Source organism: Condylura cristata, unplaced genomic scaffold (genome assembly GCF_000260355.1).
Source record: "Condylura cristata isolate star-nosed mole 26May11 unplaced genomic scaffold, ConCri1.0 scaffold00043, whole genome shotgun sequence".
In the NCBI taxonomy this organism is placed as follows: domain Eukaryota; kingdom Metazoa; phylum Chordata; class Mammalia; order Eulipotyphla; family Talpidae; genus Condylura; species Condylura cristata.
In genome coordinates, this window is record NW_004567144.1 from 3967810 (window position 1) to 3988464 (window position 20655).

At 42.2% G+C, this 20655-nt stretch overlaps 1 protein-coding gene across 4 annotated transcripts in view; it reads left to right on the top strand.

Moving 5' to 3' along the window:
* The window catches only part of DLG3 (discs, large homolog 3 (Drosophila)), a 56545-nt gene that overhangs the window by 7006 nt on the left and 28884 nt on the right, over nt 1-20655 (top strand). For 3 of the 4 annotated variants that reach the window (XM_004694459.2, XM_012733945.1, XM_012733947.1), the window contains exons 8-9: nt 1428-1584; nt 2001-2103. In XM_004694459.2, the coding sequence (XP_004694516.1) occupies nt 1428-1584; nt 2001-2103 (260 nt within the window). Of the gene's footprint in view, nt 1-1427; nt 1585-2000; nt 2104-2851; nt 3020-20655 lie in introns of those variants that run through there. The other variant, XM_004694460.2, reaches the window with a different exon arrangement.

Genomic DNA, 20655 nt, shown 5'->3' on the forward strand with positions numbered 1-20655 from the left:
CCCGTGGAGGCAGCAGCTGTGGAACTGGTCTGGCCGGCTGGGTTCTGGGGGACAGGTTTGTGGGGTGGGGCCTGGTAGGCTGCTGGTCTAGATACAGTGGAGCCGGAAGGGTAGGCACACCAAGAAGAGCCAGAGGAGCCATGGAGAGGGCACGCAAGTTCTCAGGCTCTGGCTTGGCCCTTGGCCTGGGCTCGGCCTCAGCCTCAGCCTGGAGGAGGGCTTCGCAGAGGTGGGCCCGGCCACTCCGCTCCCTGCGGCCTGGAGGGGATGCCAGGTAGGAGAAAAGGGCCGAGCCAGAGCATCCTGGACTCTGGCAGGGAGCCTCACATCTGGGACTAGGAGCAAGAAAGGAAGAATTTTGGATTTGGGGGCTCTGTGAATGAAAGATGCTGAAAGTGAAGGTGTTGGGTGGGGGGCAGTGTGCTGGGAGTTGCTTGGCATAGATACAAACAAACCACTGTTGCTCTCACCTGATGACACATAACCGATTTCAGAGGGATTCCTCAGAAATGGTTAGTTTTAGTGAGAGTTTTCATGTGTTTGTCTCTTCTCAGTTAGGCTCCTAAGCATCTTTTGGAGCCTGGGATTTTTTTCTTTCTTTAAGATGTGTTTATTTTATGCATTCAAGAATTAGGGTACAGGCCAGAGGTGTGGGGGTGAGAGGATTCACCAGAGACAGAGTGGGGAGCAGAACAGTCAGATTGACTGAAGTACATTGCTGAGGGGAGCAGCAGGCAAGACAGGAGAGGTCTGCCTTGCCATGTGGGTCACTTCCTTGGCCAGGGATCGAACTCGCACTGCAGTGACTGCAAATAGCTTCATAGTGCTGTGCTTCAAGCCATTACGCCACCAGGGAGGGCACAGGGGCCTGGGATTTCTTTATCTTGGTCATCCATATCACCTCACAAGAGTCCATAGTGGGAGTTGTAACTGAATCTGTTGTTGGAGAAGGGAGGGGGAGCATCATTGGTGGGTCGGATTTTGAGACTAATGTGGGGTTTGTATAAAGTTAGTGAACCTATTTTGTGGATGGAATCATTGAGCCCCAGAGTGATTTCACTGCCACTAATTGGTTCCACTTTTTGCAGCCCAGAATCTATCACAGGATTTGGAAAACAGGAGAGAACCTGTGGAGGGAGAGGACCTGTGAGTGGGTCCTGATATATGATCTCTAGAGCCCAGGTTAGGGGTTGTTATCCTCTGAGAAGAGGGGACTGCCCATTGGGAAGTTGACTCAGGAAGAAGGGAGGGAAGAGGAACTGAAACTTGGCACCTGGCAGAAAATAGCAGCCAAGCAGGTCTCAGGAGAGAAAGGGAGGAACAGGATATTTTACATAAGGACCCATGACCTTCTACAACAATATGTCCCTGTGTGGCCCTCGCATGAGGCCTCTCTTGTTCTGACTCTTTCATTCCTTTCTCACCAGAGAACCTCGCAAGATTATCCTGCATAAGGGTTCCACAGGCCTGGGATTTAATATTGTAGGAGGAGAAGACGGAGAAGGCATTTTTGTTTCCTTCATCCTGGCAGGAGGCCCAGCTGACCTGAGTGGGGAGCTGCGCAGGGGAGACCGGATCTTATCGGTGAGAAGGCAAAGGCGAGGTGGGAGGATGGGAACTGTGCCAGTCCAAAAGGGAGGAGGGGAGACCTTGCTTTCTCCTAGGAATGCTTCTTGAGATGGGAAAGGGGTAAGCACTGGAGAAAACTTAGTTCCTTGAGAAGGAAATAAATAAAACTTGGATCTTAACCCTGGTTGTCACTTAACTCCCCTCAAAGATAACTATTGCAGTCAAGACGCAGTGTCTTTTAGGTCTGGTTTTAGTCAAGAAAGGATGGGATACTGAGAAAGGTATTCAAGTAGGCTTACGGATGGGATGGGATGGGATGGGATGGGATGGGATGGGATGGGATGGGATGGGTATCCCCCACTCATAACTGCTGCTACAGAGGACACCCTTTATTACTTTTGGGATGGCTCATAGCACCTTTCTTTGGACAGGTGAATGGTGTGAACCTGCGGAATGCAACTCATGAGCAGGCTGCAGCTGCTCTGAAACGTGCTGGTCAGTCAGTTACCATTGTGGCCCAGTACAGACCTGAAGGTAGGAGAACGGTGGAAAGAGGTGATTTGGGGACTTTAGACTTGTGTCAGTTTGGCCATTTGCCATTAGAGGTGGCAAATCCGATAATCTCTTCCCTCCTGTCATCCTTCTGGACTGGGGTGGGTTTGGGCAGCTTGGGGAGCATCCATCTAGAAGGCCATGCTCAGAACCTGCTGATCAGGGCTGCAGTGCAGCACAATGCCAGTAGTAGGCAGCAGCCAACGGGAGAAAGCACAGAGATTGGGGCCACAGGATGAAGGGGGTAGGGGTAACAGAGGCTGAGGGTTTAAAGGCAAAGACTTGGAACCGTGTGCCCTGGCACTGGAGGAGGGTAGCTGTTGGTTAACTGGACCTCAGGGAGGAGAGGTTTGGCCTCTTAAGAGACTTCAGGCCAAACCTTTATGATCTCCACTCTCCTGCCCTTATCAGGGTGACCGTGAAGGACCCACAGGGACGCTGTGAGGGTGACACTGTGCCTTGGGCCAGACTCAGCAGGCATGGACCCCATCCCCCTACAGGGACCTCCTTTGTGTTCTGCGAAGCCGGCCAAGGCTGGACGAGTGGGTGGGGCCGGGCGTGCAAACGAAAGCGCCTGATTGGCTGGGGCCGTGGCCCAGGTGCCGAGGTGAGCTGCGGGAGGCGCGCCTGACGCGGGCTGCGAGGTGGCCATTGGCTTCGCTGCGCTGCCTCCAGCCGCACGCCCCGCCCCTGGCCCGGGCGGAGGGCGCCCCCCCCCCCCCCCCCCCCCCCTCGCCTCAGGCGTCTCCTCCTCCCTCTCCTCCCCTCCCCTGCCTCCCTCCCATTTTCCCTCCTCCCTCGCGCCCCGCTTTGTGTCCGTGGTCTCCCGCGCAGGACGGAGGGGCTAGCCGGAGCTGGCGCTTTCTCAACACTAGACCTGGACTGCAAGCGGCGCTAGGTGAGGTGGGGCGGACAGGGGTCCGGCCCCCTCGTCATCTCCCCGGCCTCTCTAGATTCTGTTCTCAGACTTTTTTACAACACTGCACCCCCAACTTTGAGCTCTACCGCAGATCCCTTCACCGCGTGTCCCCAGCCCACGCGGCACTTCGCTCTGGAGTCCCTGCCGAGAGCCAGTCCCGAGACACACGAGACACACCGTGTCTCGGGGTGCCCGCCCTCCTTTCCTGCCTCCCTTGGGCCGTCTGGCCATCACCCCTCCCCACCCGGGAACCTTGCCCTCTTCTCTGCCCAGGGCCTCAGCCCTCCCGCATTCTCCTTCCTGTTGGCTGCTGCGCCCTAGCAACTCTAATTCTTAACCTCTGAGGAGTTTCCTAAAATCTCTCCTTCCCCCTTATGCATTGACCCACCGAACTTGGCTACCTCTGGAAACCCCGAAATTGGCTTGGTATTTGCAGCCTCCTCCCCCTTGTTTGTTTGCCAGGGCTTTCAGATTGTCTTCAACTTATTTCGCCTTTCCCTCCTCTTTGGAAGTCCCGTCTTTGTCCCTTAGGGCTGTAGTGCTGGGCTCCTGGGACATCTAGGCCTCTGGTGCGGGTTACTCAGGTGGAGGAAGGGACTCTTTCCCTGCAGGTGCTTTGGACCAGTGGCTAGAAGGGAATAGGCGGGGAGCCCCAAAGCAAAGCAGTGAGGGCCTACCTTGGTCTTCCCACCTTGTTCAAAACCTCAGGCCAAGAGCCTGAAGGGAAAGAGAGGGGCCTGCCACCTCCTGCACTGGGCTTTTTTGAAGGGGACAGAAGTGTAGGGAGGTAACCTGAGAGCTTGTTGGGCTGAGGTAATGGGAAAGAGGGATGCAAATGGACACGGAGTTATTACACTCCTTGTTTGGCCTTCAGCTTAAATACAAGAAACACACCTTAGGCTTACTGCTTTTATGATTTCTGTGTGTGCTGTTTGCTTCCAGTAGAGCAAACCATCTGATTTTTATTAGCAACGATATTTATCCATTTCACGCCCACAACTTAGAAAATGTGGGTTCTGCAAAGAAAATGGTTTCTCCTGCGTGTGTGTGTGTGAGTGTGTGTGTGTGTAGGAGAAATTGATGTGTTCCTTTCGGTTTTGCTCTCTGATGGTGGCACATGGAAACAATGCTGTGAATTTGCCTACTGGTAGTGTGTTGGAAACTTGTGACTACATATTTCTATGAGTTTTGTTGGGGGAATGTAACTGGTTTGTATAAAAAAGCTGCAGGTTGTCCAGGGTAAAGAGATTCCTGCAGTGTTCATTGCTCTCTGAGCATATTTTTGAGGGTTTATAGTGTATGTTGAGGTGCTGTTTTATGTTAGATTTTTCCACCACTTGCTAAACAGAGCCTTTCTTCTCCTAGGGTTTAGTTGAATCACTGTTGTTAAGGTGCTGCCACCCCCATCTTCTTCCCTTGGTTTGGTAACAGAATTCCAGCATGCAAAAGCTTTTTTCTTTTTCCATTAAAAAGTGGACCCTTGGAGACAGGTCCAGAGGAATTATCAAGTGTTCTGTGTTGGGCTCTGAATGTTTTTTTTTTTTTGTAAAGTGCTAGGTTTTTAAGAATAAGGACTTCATGTTGATGGTTTTATAAATATCTTAAATCCTGTACTTTGGAAGATTACATCATGTGGGTAGTTACCAAATGAATAATCCAAGTATATGTCTTTTGGCTAAAATGACAGAGACTTTGCATGTCATTGGCCACGTAAGTGTTCATTATCTGAACTTTTTTACAGAGAATGTGAGAGCTGGAAAGATCAAGTAAGTCAACCCTTCATGGACAGATTGGAACAGCAACAGGAGAGCAAAGATGTGACTTGCTGAAGGTTATGGAGGGCAAGCTGCTGAGTGAGGGTCAGCAATGAGTTTAATCCTGCAGTCCATAAATTAGGACAAATTGTGCTTGGGAATACCTGAGAGACCTAAGACCCAGATAGAGCAGTGGAACAACAGGAAAGGAACTGGGAAAGCAACAGAAGGGAAAGAAAGATAAATGTGCAGGGTAAGGTTAAGATTAGAGTGACCTCCATGGTGGCCACTGAGGTACCATTGCCAAACTAGTACATCCAGCATGAGCTGGAAAAATCAGCTTTGGTGAACTAGAACAATCAGAGTAAGAGTGATTTCTCTTCTTCTTTTTTTTTTTTTTAATATTTATTTATTTATTTGTATAGAACTGGGGTACAGGCCAGAGATGCGGAGGGTGAGAGGATTCACCAGAGACAGAGTGGGGAGCAGAACAGGCAGATCGACGAAGCACACTGCTGAGGGGAGCAGCGGGCGGGTCAGGAGAGGTCTGCCACACCATGTGGTCACCTCCGGGGCAGGCGGGAATCGAACTCATGCGGAAGTGGCTTCAGCCCCTCAATGCAGTGCTTTAACCCGCTGCGCCACCTGGGAGGGCCGATTTCTCTTCTTTTTAAACAGCTTGAGCTATAATTCATACAGCACATAGTTCACCCATCTCACTGTACAATTCAGTGGCTTTTCACATGCTTGAAGTCGTGCATCCATTGTCACAGTCAATTTTAGAGCATTTTCATTATCCCTCTCCTTTTTATTAAAAGAGGAGCTCAAGTATGAGGAGGGCGATAGATTTAGGACAATTGCTTCCTAATGGATCTCCCGTGGGCACTAAGGGGCCGGATGACAGTTTGGTTGGATGCTCTAACCTTGAGATTCTTTAATCTATCTGGTTTGCTTTATGTGGTTTAAATCCATAATGAAGTATAGGAACAGTGCTGATTTGAACTTTGTATTGTGGCTAACACGGGTGCTTAACAAGTATTTTATGCAGAAGCTCTGGAAAGAATGAAGATAGAAATGCCAAATGGTCAGGTACCACGGTGAGAGATGATGTTTAATAGTTTCACTCCTGATTGCTTCAAACTGTTGTGGACACAGCAATCCTACCTATTAGCTAAAAATAGCATAATGTTCTTGGGCATGTATAATCCTGCTTAAAATTCAAATTGAAAATTTAAACAACTGGTTCTTGGCAAAGGCTTTCTTCCAATCTATTCTAAAATGAAAAATCTTATTGTGTGATGTGTCTACCCAAGGCAAGGTGGCTTCAGTTATAACATTTTGATGTAGAAACCCCCTCCCCTAGGCCTATCCCCTCTAGTAACTTTGTGTCAACCTCCTTTTATAAATTGAGCTAGTATTTTTCTGGGAAGCCCTTTTGATTGTAGAGTGAAAATCTCAATCCCAAATCAGGAGGTGAACCAGACACTGGCTCACTAAGGTAACTAAACTGCAAACTGATCCTTTGTGACTAAATGGAATGTAAAGCCAGACTGGAGGTAACAAACAGGGAGTAAGAGAGAATGAGAGTTTTCCATACTTATATTAAAGTGCTGAATAAGCACACCTTTATCATGGAAAAAAAAACACCTTCTGGTAGTGCCTGGCAGGGTCAAGGATCAGTGTTGATGATAACTTGAAAGCACAAAAGGTATATTTCCCCTATAATATTTAAGTAATCATGTCATCTCTCCCTGTTGGAGATTGGAGGATGTAAGCATAACTGCTACCCTATCAACATGATCTCTTGAGAATATAGAGGTGAAATCTCATCAAGGCAAAGAATCAAAGTCATCCTAGAAGAATCAAAGCTAATCCTAAAAGAAGGCTAACATAGGCAAGGAAGAAAATGAATTTCTGTTCATACCATTTCCACAGTTAATTATTTGAACACAGCTGGCATTATACTCATCTTTGTGTCTCTAGCACCTAGTTCAGACCTTGTGATATGGTTTGTTGAGTTGATTTCTTGAGTATCTGTGTTCACCATGGCTTTGTAAATGTTAATCTTCAGGACATCCCATTGGCATTGTCTTTATTTTACAGATGAGGAAAGTGAAGGTCAGAGAGGCTGAGTAACTTACTCAAGGTCACACAGCCAATAGGGATAGAATCAGTTTGAAGTCAGAGTTTCTGAGAGCTTGGGGTCCAGAATTCGTACAGCTAGGCCAAAACTACTTCCCCCCCATGTCAGCGAAGATATGAGCCCCCTCCCTACCTAGATCCACATTGACTCAGCACAAGATACTGCTCTAAAACTCTTCAGGTGCCAGAAGCTATTAACAAATGGAGTAGCACTAACTCCCAAATAGATTTTAATATTGGCGGCCACAAAGGCCTACACCAGAGGAAGGAGTACCCTGAGGGTAGAGGTGCTGCTGGAAGCCTTGGGGAGACCCCCCTCTCTTGTCAAAGTGGACTTGGGAAAACTAACAAGGGGGAACCCTAGGACTTAATAGTACACCTGTATATGCTTTAGAATATTAATGCACTGAATAATAGGCATTCCTCATTTCTTCAAGTGAAATGGAGTTAATACATGTCTTTCATTTTTTTTAATGAGTTGACTTTACATTTTACTCACTTAAGGGTGCAATTCTGTGGTATTCAGAATGTTCACCATATTGTACAGCCATTGCCACAGTTAATTGTAGAACTTTTACACCTCTGGGAATGAGAACTTTGTACCCTTTAGCTGTCACTTTCCAACCTCTCCATCCTGAATTTTCTTAATCTACTTCCTGTCTTTGGATTTGCCTCTTCTGGACGTTTCACATATTGATTCATGTGGTGTTTTATAATAGTCTTCTTTCAAGGTTCATGCTTTCAAGGCTCACATACTATTGTAGCATGTGTCAGTATTTCATTTTTTTAATGGCTGAACTATATGCTGTCTATTATGTGTATACACCATATTTTGTTTATCCATTCATCAGTTGATGGACGTTTGGGTTGTTTCAACTTCTTGATTATTTTGAATACTATTCTGTGAACATCTGTATGCAGGTTTTTGCATGGACGTGTATTTTCATTTCTCTTGGTTGTGTATACCTACTGAATCATGTGGCAACTCTATGTTTAACCTTTGGAGGATTAGCAGGCTGTTTTTCATAGGGACTGTACCATTTCACATCCCCACCATCAGTGTGAAAGTTCCAATTTCCACACATCCTCTCCAACCCTTGTTAATGTCAGCATTTTGATCCTAGCCATCTTGATGATGTGAAATGATATTTCATTGTGGTTTTTATTTGCATTTCCCTAATATCTAATGATGTTGAACATGTTTTTATGTGCTTATTACTTACCATTTAGTTTTTCTTTGCTTGGTTTCTGATTTGCTTCTTACTCTGTTTCCAAATTGACTTGATGAGAGCAGCCTATGTTTTACTCAGGTGATTAGAAGGAACAAAGAAGATAACCTTTCATTCTTATCACTGTGTGCTGAAGGGGCTTAAGGTTTGGGTGTAGGTAATTTTAGTTAGGAATACTGATCTGATAAAAATTATAGGGACACTTAAAAGAAACACAATTCTGGGTCCTCCCTGGTGGCAGCAGGTTAAAACACAGCACTAAGAAGCTGAAGCAACTTCAGCATAAGTTCGATCCCTGGCCCCAAAGGTGACCCACATGGCACGGCAGTCCTCTCCTGACCCACCCGCTGCTCCCCTCAGCAATGTACTTCATCATTCGGCCTGTTCTGTTCCCCACTCTGTCTCTGGTGAATACTCTCACTGCCTCTGCACTTCTGGCCTGTACCCCAGTTCTGTATGCATAAATAAATAAATCTTTAAAAAAAAACCCACAATTTTTCCACATGCCACAAAATTCACCCATTTATTTTTAATTTTTTTTAATTAAAAAATATTTTAAAAATATTTATTTATTTTTAAGGACAGGTGCTTTCTCGTCCTGGGAAGATAGTTTGAAGCAAAATCCTAAGAGCTTCTCCAGATGGGAAAGACTGATTAGAATAATATGTAGTAATGAGAATTAATTATTTTTTATTTAGTTAGAACTTTTTTTTTTTAAAGATTAATTTATTTATGCATATAGAACTAGGGTATAGGCCAGAGGTGCAGGGGTGGTAAGAGGATTCACCAGAGACAGAGTGGGGAGCAGAACAGGCAGATTGTCAAAGTACACTGCTGAGGGGAGCAGTGGGCGGGTCTGGAGAGGTCTGCCTCGAGCTGCGCCACCAGGGAGGGCCCTATTTAGTTGGAGCTTTTTAGGATTTCTTTTTAAATGCATTGTCTGTTGAAATCTTGGCCTGATATTTGCACTGTTGATTTGTTTAAAGCTTTAGACTTGCATTCTATAATAAGATAATTGTTTTATTGTCTTGTAGAAATAGGAAAAGTAGAATAATTTGAACTTATTTCCATTGAAATTAGAAAATACTATTTTATGTTCTTTATGTTAAATACACACACACAAACACACAAACACACAGAGATAGGAGGATTTGTGTTCTGGCTTCTTTGGACCTCAATTTTCTGATGTAAAATGAGGAGGCTGTGCAAAATGATTTCTACTATTTCTGCTAACTCAAATTCTGTGTTAGTAAGTGAAAGTGAGCTGCAAATTTAATTTGCTAGTTCCTATTTGTACCTAGACTATTACTGAATCACAGTCTTGAGCTTATGACAGTCTTGCTTTAATAAGAATCTTGTCTTTCCTGTGATAAAGCTGTCATCTTTTGCCATGAATCTTTGTTTACTTTTCACTAATTTTACATATCTTTAAAAAACAAAGCTTCTAGTGATCTTGGGATTTTTTTCCTACCTACTGAAATTCACTGATAAAAATTTGAGTAGCCCAAAAAGAAAATTAGCACATTTTTATATACACATGCTCATTACAGATCTGGATACCTATGCTTCATATTTTCAAAAATGAGAAAGAGAACTTTGCAAATCTTAGGTTAAATTTCCAGACTATATCACTGAGTTGTTTTGTGAAGATTCATTAATCTAAATGGTAAGCATGAGAAACCAGTATTGGTTCACCAAGATCAAACAATTCATGTCAGACTGACCACATTGCCTTGATGGACAGGATTATTAGGTGTGGTATATCTAAGATTACAGCAAGACACTGGAAAGATCTCTTTGTTCTCCCCTATAAGAGTTGTCCAGGAGTTAATAGTGATCATATGTTTAAGTGTATACCACTGCACATGTTTGAATGCATAGTCTCATAGGAAAATGAAGAGCCAGAGCAGTTCGGAGGGAAATTTGTAGGGCATACATATTTTGACTTTGTCTTTGGGCCTCTTCTGTTGTCTGTCTCCCTCCACCCTCTATTCCCTGTTCTATGGTAACCACCATTTTGTTGTCTGAGTCTAAGGATTTGGGTTTCTTTTGTTTTTCCCCAATATTCTACCTACAAGTAAAATCATACAATATTTGTCTTTTCCCTTTCTGACTTATTTCACTGAGCATAATCCCAAGTTCCATCCATGTCATTGCAAAGGGCAAGAAATTTCTTACTTTTAAAAAATACTTAATAGTATTCCCTTGTATGTCTTCTATATCCATTCATCCATCCATCCCTGGGGTGTTAACTTGTTTCCACATCTTGGCTATTGTAATGAACATAGGTCAGGTATATCCTTTTTTTAAAAAAAAATTATTTATTTATGCATACAAGAACTGGGGTACAGGGCAGAGGTGTAGGTAGGGAGTGAGAGGATTCACCAGAGACAGAGTGGGGAGTAGAAGAGGCAGATTGATGAAGTACACTGCTGAGGGGAGCAGCAGGTGAGACAGGAGAGATCTGCCACACCATGTGGTCACCTCCCTGATGGGGGATCGAACTCATGCTGCAGTGGCTGCAGATGGCTTCAAAGTGCTCCGATTTAATCCGTTGTGCCACCAGGGAGTGCCTCAAAAGTCATCTCCAAGGCAGGGTTGAAATGCATATCATCTGTGTTTTCTACTATGTATTTTATGCTTTTAGTTCTTAATGTTCAAGTATTTAGTCCATTTAGAGATGATTTTTTTTCTGCATGGTATAGGAGAGAATTCTAGTTTTATTCGTTTGCATGTTTCTGTCCAGTTTCCCCAGTACCATTTGTTGAAAAGACTTTCCTTAGATGTGTGGGTTTATTTTGGGTTCTCAGTTCTGTTCCATTGATTTGTGTCTGTTTTTATTCTAGTACCTAATGTCTTGATTGCAATAGCTTTGTAGTATGGCTTGAAGTTGGGGAGCATAGTACCTCTTTTCTTGTTCTATTTTTCCTCAGCATTGTTTGCGATTTGGAATCTTTTGTGACTACAAATTTTAGTATTGCTTGTTTTCTTTACGTGAAAAATGTCATTATAATTTTGATAGCCATGTATTGAGTCTGTATGTTGCTGTATATCTGGGTAAAATAGCCTTTTAAATGCTAATACTCCAACCCATGTACATGGACTGTCTTCCCTTTTCTTTGTGTCTTCTATTTTTTTTTTTAACAATATCTTTCAGATTTCAATGTACAGACCTTTTATCTACTTTGTTTATTCCTAGGAATTTTATCTCTTCTGATGGAACTATAAATGATATTATTTTCTTTATTTCTCTTTCTTCTAGTTCACTGTTGCATGAAGAAATGCAGTAGATTTTTGTATATTGATTTTGTGGCCTGCCACTTTACTGTACTTGTTTATTGTTTTTAATCACTTTTCAACCTCTGTAAATTTGATAGGCAAAAATATTATTTAATTTGTATGTCTTTTGTTAATAGAATTGAACATTTGTGTGTGTGTTCATTGTTTATTTTATTTACTAAAGATTTATTTGTGCATACAGAACCGGGGTACAGGCCAGAGGTGCAGAGGCGGTGAAAGGATTCACCAGAGACAGAGTGGGGGCAGAGCAGGCAGATCTTCGAAGTACACTGCTGAGGGGAGCAGCGTGCGGGTCAGGAGAGGTCTGCCCCGCCATGTGGATCACCTCCGGGGCAGGTGGGGATCGAACTCATGCGGAAGTGGCTTTAGCTTCTTAGTGCTATGCTTTAACCCACTGCGCTGTTTATATTTATAGAAGTAACATTTGTTTTTACAGCATTATAGGTTTCAAATGTACAATCCTAAATATGTGTGTGTATACACTATATATATATATATATATATATATATATATATATATATATTATAATCATCACTATACATTTACTTTACATTCATGGCCATATTATTCACTCCTTTCACCCAATCTACCTACCCTCCTTCCCCACCCCCTCTGGTAACCACTATTTTTTTTTTTTTTTGAGTCTGAGAGTTTATTTTTGTTTTGTTTGGTCATTTTTATGTGTGTGTGGTTTGTCTGGTCATACTATTTCCTCATTTTCCTGTAGAGGTATGTTCATCAGTTCTTATGTGTCAAAGCTTTAGTGCAGTTAACAGTATTAATACTTTGTTACATATATTGCAATTTTTTCCTAGTTTGTAGTTTGTTTTTTAAATTTTATTTGATGTACAAATGTTTTATATTTCTGTGTAGTCAAACCTATTTGTGTTTCCTCTTTGCCCATAGTTCTCAAAGCCCTTTCCCACCCTGAGAGCAAATAAATATCCACCTTTTTTGTTTGTTTGTTTTTTCCATTTGAAATGTGAGATTGACTGGAATTTATGATATAAAGTAGGACAGCAATTTATTTTTACCCCAAATGTTTAATGAACTACTTCAGTATCATTTCTTTAAAAATCCAAATTTGTTTTTTTTTTCTTTATTACACACACACTCAAATGATTTGGATTTTTAGGATTTTTTGTTCTGTAATGTTTTATTCTGGAATTATCAGTGAAAAATAGCCACCAAGTAACCAATAATCAAATTTTGACAAATATTAACAAGAGGAATCTTTCTCTAAGCCCCATTTTCTGGATTCCTTCCACAGAAACTTCACCCAAAATGGATTCCCAAATCTCTTGATAGCCCATTAAAGATTTTTAGAGAATTTATTATCTTGTCATAGTGAACACTGTGAAGACCATTGGAATCTAGACTCTCGACTGACATGGTAAAACATTAAAACTTAGTTACATTAACTCAAGTTAGTAAGCGTAGTCACAAGTGTTTCATTTCAGTGAGTTGTTACAGCATTTCTATTAAGTGGGAAAGATTGTTGTGACAAGACTATCCCTAAACTTGAAACCAGGGCAAGGTGTAATTCTTTTTTTTTTTTTTTTAAGATTCATTTATTTATGCATACAAGAACTGGGGTACAGGCCAGAGGTGAAGGGAATGAGAGAATTCACCAGAGACAGAGTGGGCAGCAGAACAGGCAGATCTACTGTAATACACTGCTGAGGGGAGCACAGGGTAAAACAGGACAGATCTGCTGTGTCATGTGGGTCAGCTCCCTGCCTGGGGGTCAAAGGCATGCTGCAGTGGTTGCAGATAGCTTCATAGTGCTTTGCTTTAACCCTCTGCACCACCAGGGAGGGCCTAATTCTTTGTTAATTCTCACGTTACCTAGATGAGGTGGTTTGTCTTGGGATGGCTCTTATGCACATTCTGGTGGGTGGGTTAAAAGAGCCAGGTCTTTGTTAATCTTGCGCTAGAATATGTCAAAGGAAATGTTTGAAATAGAGAACATTTCCCCTTCACTGCTGGATAATCAAGAATAGGTGAGCAAGATTAATGGTGGGTGAGGTTCCCTAGCCTGATGTGGCATCAAAGCACTTTTCACTGTACTTTTTCAGACCAGGTAACAATGTAATAACACATTTATGTAGTATGTAGTCCACTAGGTCTTCCTGCATCCTCACTAAGCTCTTTGGGGTTGGAAACATCTAGTCTTTTGGGATGTTTTGTAGGATTTTTTTATGGAGTGCTGATCTGGCACATCTTGTTTTTCTGTTTAATTCTCAGTATCAGGATGTTTTTTCAGAACTCTGGCTACGTGTGTGTGTGGCTGACAGCACACAGTGGCTGTGCAGGGACCAGAACGATGACACCTAGCTTTCTATTTTGAGTTAGTCATAGTTCTGAGCCCATTGTTCTAATAGCAGAGCTGAAATTATTTTTCTTCTAGCAATCTTTGTCCTTATTGAAACTTTTTGCTACTTTGCTGTCCTTTCATGTAGCCTTAAGAAAACATCTTTATGTAACATACCCATTGATTTTGTATTTTTTGACTCACATATTTTAGGATTATTAGCAGATGTGAAGAGTTTTCTCTTTGGAGCATAGTAAAATTAAATTAGACTAATTGTAGATTTGGTTCCATATGGATTTTTGATCTGGTCATAAAATCATAATTATGTCAGAGTTTGAAGGGATCTGAGAAATTGTCTAGTTTCACAGATGTCACATTCTTGAAACAGTAGGCCCCATAATTAGAAACTAACCCAGTAGGCTTCATATTATTTTTATAGAGACAAGTTTGTGATTCCTAGATATGTTATGCTACTTGGTGATTCATATCATATGCTACCTTACACTAGCAGGTATCTTCTTGACGGTCTTATTTTACTCTGATTTCCATTTGTGTCTTTCATAAACATGAGATATAGTCTTAGGACAGATGCTTATAATTTAGATACCTCCTGAAAGTTTGTACTCCAGAGGCAATTGTAGAAACCAAAACAATTATTCATGCTCATCAAAATCTTTGTCCCTCTCACTGAAGTTATAACTCCATTTCTCCCAGAGTTCTGTACATTTACTCAATGGGTGATACTTGGAGCTCAGGACAGCTTAGCAATGATGAGTGAATGAGTGGGGTCTGTAAGAGTTTGAGATTTGAATACTGTACTCCTGGGAGCACAAATGAGCTTTTGAGCTACTATCGACTTATTTAGAATTTATATCTAATGAGTCCACCTGCTATTATTCAGCCCTGTCTTCCCTACTCAATATTTGATTAGGAAGTTAAATTTCTCTTTTTTTTACTTTGTTTTTATTTACCTCTTCCATTGTTTATTTTTTAGAAAGATTTATTTATTTATCCATACAAGAACTGGGTTGTAGGTCAGAGGTGCAGGGAGTGAGGGGATTCACCAGAGACAGAGTAGGGAGCAGAACAGGTGAATCCACTGAAATACACTGCTGAGGGGAACAGTGGGCAGGACAGGAGAGGTCTGCCACACCATGTGGGTCAGCTCCCAGACTAGGGATCTGCAGTGGCTGTGGATAGTGCTGTGCTTTAACCCATTGCACCAACCAGGAAGGGTCCTCTTTCATTGTTTCTGTCACAGTCTGTGTGTTTGAAGTCTCTCATCCAAGTTGTCTCCCCGGCTTTGTTGTCATTTCCCCTGTTGTAATTTGGAAATTTGTGTGCAAATAAAAGGCATTACTTTTATTTTGTTTTACAGCTTTTCCCTTTTATATCTTAAACCAAATTATTGGTGGTCTGGACTGCATGCAGATTAAGGACTCCTTGTTGCTGCCATTTGTCTCCTGCCTGTATGTTTTACTATCCATAATCAAATAGGCCCATATAAACTTTGTGTGGGTTGAGAAATAGCCCCTTTTTCAACGTTTCCAAAATAATGACAAATGTCATTTTTAAAAGTTACTACAATACAATTTTCCTATTAGGAAGGGAGAGGTTGAAGTCTTGGGTATATATCTAGTTTGTCTTAGTGAATATTATAGTTTTCATCCCCGTTGGTGCTTTATCCTGAAAACTTTTGACTTGTCAGTGTTTTGCAGAACTATTTCATGGTTTTGTTGGTCAGCTATTAGTATTAAATGTGAAATATTAAAAGTAACTTAATATTTTGGAGAAGATGGATGGAGAAATTCCGTATTCTTTTCTCTTACATTAGTTTTTAAGGAGCTAGAACATATGAATTACAGAGTCCAGGTTTGTCCTTTTAGATCTCTGTGGCTAGTCATACATTCAATAAAAGTTTGTCGAGTCAACAAGAGTGCAGGTTCCATGCTTAACTTTGAGAAGAAAAGAAGAATCATATCTTGACGCTTATAGTTTTATAAAGGTAATGGCATCATCATCAACTGTGGCCACTGGGTTTTTAAAAGAAAAAGTAATGGAGGGTCTGTTATGTGAAGAATAGTTAATGAAGTAATAGTTAAGGAAAAAAGATGAGTTATCTTGGGGACACAATGGCTATTTTCTATTATGACTGATATAGTATGCTAACTTTTCTCATCTTTTCAGGAAGAACTCAGAAGTTGCCTTTGATCCTTTGTTACCCTACATCCAATGAAATGTCAGATTTTATCTGTTTGAACTCCAACATATTTCTTGATTTTTGTCTCTTTCTATCCTCCATTGCCCCATACTGTAGGACCTTTGAAGTTATTGTCTATGCTAGTAGAATTGTCTCCTCCTTTGTGTTCTGTCTGTTTTCTCTGGACCCCCCTCCCACTCCCTATTCTATATTACATTTTCAGAATAATCTCTCCAAACAAAGACGGTAACATCTTACCAAGCAGTCTTTTTTCCTAAAGATATATTTATTTATATATGCATACAAGAACTGGGGTACAGGCCAGAGGTGTGGGGGTGGGGGCATGAGAAGATTCAACAGAGGCAGAATGGGAAGCAGAACAGGTAGATCTCCTGAAATACACTGCTGAGGGGAGCAGTGGGCAGGACAGGAGAGCTCTACTGTGCCATGTGGGTCACCTCCCAGGCCAGGGATTGAACTCATGCTGCAGTGTATGCAGACAGCTTCATAGTGCTGTGCACTGCCCGTTGCACCACCAGTGTGCAAGTCTTACTAAGCAGTTTTAAAGCCTACTCCAAGTGACCCTATTTCTTCACCCTTCTTTAACTGAAGAGAACCCATTATGTTTAATGCTGTTTTAGAGACCAAAATTCAGGACTGCCTGGGAGAAGAGAGAGCCTTCAACCCAAAACTTTTCTCTTAAGAATTAGCTTCCCAGCATTGTTTTGAGTAGAGACTAGAGCTGGATGCTGGATGCTGAAAAAATGATCTACTTATACTAAAGGCTGTAGGAGCTAGGGAAAAAAGGCTATGCTTACATTTCTGCTGTTAAGAAAGTTAAATATACATGTGCAGCCTCACGCTATTCCCCCCACAGTGGCCATGATCATGCACATGTGTACCTTACTGTGTCATTCCTTTTCATAAGATCAGTGACTTCCTCTTATTACTCTTGGTATAAAAGCAAAAGCCCTTACCATATCCTATCAGACCTCTGCCTGTTACCCAGTCTGATTTCCTGCTGGTATTCCCTTTCTCTCTTGTGAGCAAGACTATTTGTAACCTCAAGTGTGCTGTTCTTTCTGCCTGGAATGTTTTCTTCATCCCTCCCCGCCTTCCCCTAGCTAACTAGAATCTTAAAGGCTCAGTTGAAATGTCATTTTCTCAGGGAAAGCTTTGTTAACACCTCCCCCAATCAGCCTACCCTCCCCCCCAACACCAGGTCATCCTTTTAATCTCTCAGCATTTTCTTCATAGCAACTGTCCCACTTGTAATTAAAAATTATAATTAGTTTGTGTCTTGATTATAATTTTCAGGAACTGTTTTGATTGCCACTTTATCTCCAGCAGTTCTCACAGTGACTGACACACAGAAGATATTTCAGTAAATATTTGAATAAATGAATAGAACTGTGATGGGGAAAGGAAAGAAAGGTGGTGATGGGCATGAAGAATGTTCAATATTAGACAAGGAAGAGAATTCCAGAAGAGACTAACAGGAATAAACATGTCATGTTCCAGGATAAAGGCAGGCTAGCTACAAAGAAGATCTGTGTAATGATAGGTAGGTAGGCTGGGGGTGACAGAAGGGTATGCTGTAGCACTTCATGAGATATTAAAGTTTGAGATGTTAAAAGTTTGTTTGTTCAGTTGAGATATTAAAATTTGTTAGTTGCTCTTGAGTTATTGCTGATCTTTATGTCAGGGTGGGGGTGGTCACAGATTGAAACTTAAAGAATTTTGAAATAAAATTCTGAACTAGATTATAATTTAGGGAGCCTGAGAGGAGAAGAGTGATAAAAGGAATACAGCATTCATCCAGAGAAGAGGTAACACAATGTAGCTTAAATCAAGGCAAGAGATAAAATAGGAGAATATGAAGAGGCAAAATCAAGTAAGGCTGTGACTATGAAAGTTTCGAATAGATGGGTGGATGAAACAATTTGCAAGAAACATCAGCAAAACTTGAGGAAACTCTGTTGTATGCTGGAGAAAGGGGAGGTTTTGCACTAGGTCATCATCTTGGGGGAGACAAAGCAGTCAAGCCTAGAGGTAGATAGAGCAGCATAGGGGTGGTGGGATAAGTGCAGTCCATTACACCCACAGCTCTGACCATGGGAGGACCACCTTTTCTGTGATTGTGCTATAGAAGGAAAACTTGGGTCTCCTCATTGGCTTTGTCCATTCCAGAATGCAAAATTGGCTTTACTGTTTTCATTACTGAAAGACTTATTAAAGTGCTCTTCCTCAAACAAAAGATTGATCTATCCTCACAGGTAAATTCTGCCTCTACTTACTCAGGAAGAGACAAGCTGCTTGAAGTTTTAGAATACCACTTTATCATCACTTTCAATCATAAAGGCTTCAGGATGTTGGAATTCAGTTGGGTAGTGCCAATTTTTTTCATGTGCATAGGTTCTGACCCTGTATTTTCACTTGTAGGAATCTATGCCATGAAAGTGTTCATATAAATATACAATGTAATATTGATTGTAAACATACCTCACTTGGGATATGACAGAGTAAGTCATGGTCCATGGAACCTCCCCTTTCCTGGGGCCATCCTGGTACATATCCATAATATGGAATACTATACAGCTATTTTAAAGAGTGAGTTAATTCTCTATGTGGTGACATGTTAAGTTTTCATGGTCTATCATAGATTCAGATGCTTCTGAATCTATGTGAGTGATTAGTGTTTGTATGTAAACAGCATATTCATGAAAGTAGGTCTGGAAGAATAAACACTAAAAATATTACTGGCTACTTAAGGGGACATGGTGTGTGGTTTGCAGTTGTATTTCCTTTTTTTTTTTTTTAAAGAGCTTTCCAGTCCTCTTTGGGGACACACTGGGGGATACTTATCTTTTATCTGAACCTACAAAACAAAAACAAAAATCGATTTTATAAGTCAAGACCAGCAGTTTCAAACTATATTGGGTACCAGAATTGTTACAGAGCAGGGAAAGGGACACCTGAGAACCCCCAAATTTGCCTGATGCAAATAGGTTCTGCCATCTTCTGCTTCAAGTCCAAATATACTCCAGTATGTACGACCTTTAATGAAAAGAAACTTTAATACAATTAGTGGGCAATAATGAGAAGTGAATGAATATAGTTTCCAAACCCAGCACCCGAAGTTACCTGTCCCTTCATGGGAAAATGCCTAACTAAACAAAATTGGCCCAAAGCAGAACTGCTGAGGCCTGAGAACCTGCCACAGACCTAAGGCATCTCCTGGTGGGGACCCATAGGAAAGGGCAGAAGGAGCTCAGCATGTCTGGGAGAGAAGGAGCAAATCAAAATCAAGATAAAAGCTGCCAGGCCTCCCTGGTGTCCTAGGTTTAGTCTCAATGCTACCACCGTGACTGTCTGAGTTAGATCCCAGCCTGGGAACTGACCCACATGGCCCAGCAGACCTCTGATGTTTCACCCACTGCTCCTCTCAGCAGTGGATTTCGGCAAATCTGCTTGTTCTGTTCCCTACTCTGTCTCCGGTGAATCCTCCTGCACCTCTGTTCTATACCCCAGTTATATACACACATATGCACACACAAAGTAATAATAAAAGATAAAAGCTGCCATTTTCCACCTCCCCACAGGATGCTCGCCCACATCTGTTCCAACCAGTCCAAGAACAAGAAGCAAGCGCAGCTTCTCCACTCCTCTCTGCTCCGTGTGCTCCTTCAGGCCTCCTCTGGCTCTCCTTCCTGCTTCCTTCCTACTTCCATCTAGTCTCTTCTCCAGCTTCTCCTTCCTTCCTGCTGAACTCCACTTTTCCCTTGAGTGGGGGAGGGAACCTAAAATCTGCCCATTCCCTGGGGACAACCTGTTAACAGAATCACCTTGATGTATGTTAAAATGCAAATTCCCTGCTCAGGTCAACTGGAATCCATGTGTCTGGGATGAGGACCAAATTCACAATCTTTCAGAGCAAACCAACGGGTCAGTGACAACCCCTATTTTGGTACTGACAGCTCCCAGTCTTCTCTTTCTTTATGATTATCCAAAGGAAATATAATGGTGGTGATTCACTATCATCATAGATACCTTTGTGGGTCACAAGTGCTTGGGTTCATCTGAATGGGAAAAAGCGCATATAACACAACTTGTCTGACTTGAGATTTTGGTAATAAGTATTGTTTCTTTAAAGCGGTTATTTGAGGTGGGCCCACTGGGTTAGAGGCTTCTCTAGGTCTCCTAGGCAGTGGGTTAGGTCCAGGAAACTCCTCCAACTGTAGCTTCCTTAAGAATGGAAGGGGAGGAGTGGGACTTTTGGTAAATTTGAGGTCTTAGAATTCAGATGCTTTTTTTTTTTTTTTTAAAGATTTATTTATTTGTGCATACAGAACTGGGGTACAGGCCAGAGACTCAGGGGTGGCGAAAGACTTCACCAGAGACAGAGTGGGGAGCAGAACAGGCAGATCGATGAAGTACACTGCTAAGGGGAGCAGCGGGCGGGTCAGGAGAGGTCTGCCACGCCATGTGGTCTCCTCCGGGGCAGGTGGGAATCGAACTCATGCGGAAGTGGTTTCAGCTTTTTAGTGCAGTGCTTTAACTCACTGCGCCACCAGGGAGGGCCAGAATTCAGATGCTTTTTAAATGAAGCTTTTCTGCCATGACGATGAGGTATTATCTATTTTAACACTACTTAAACAATTTTTTGTTAGGATTA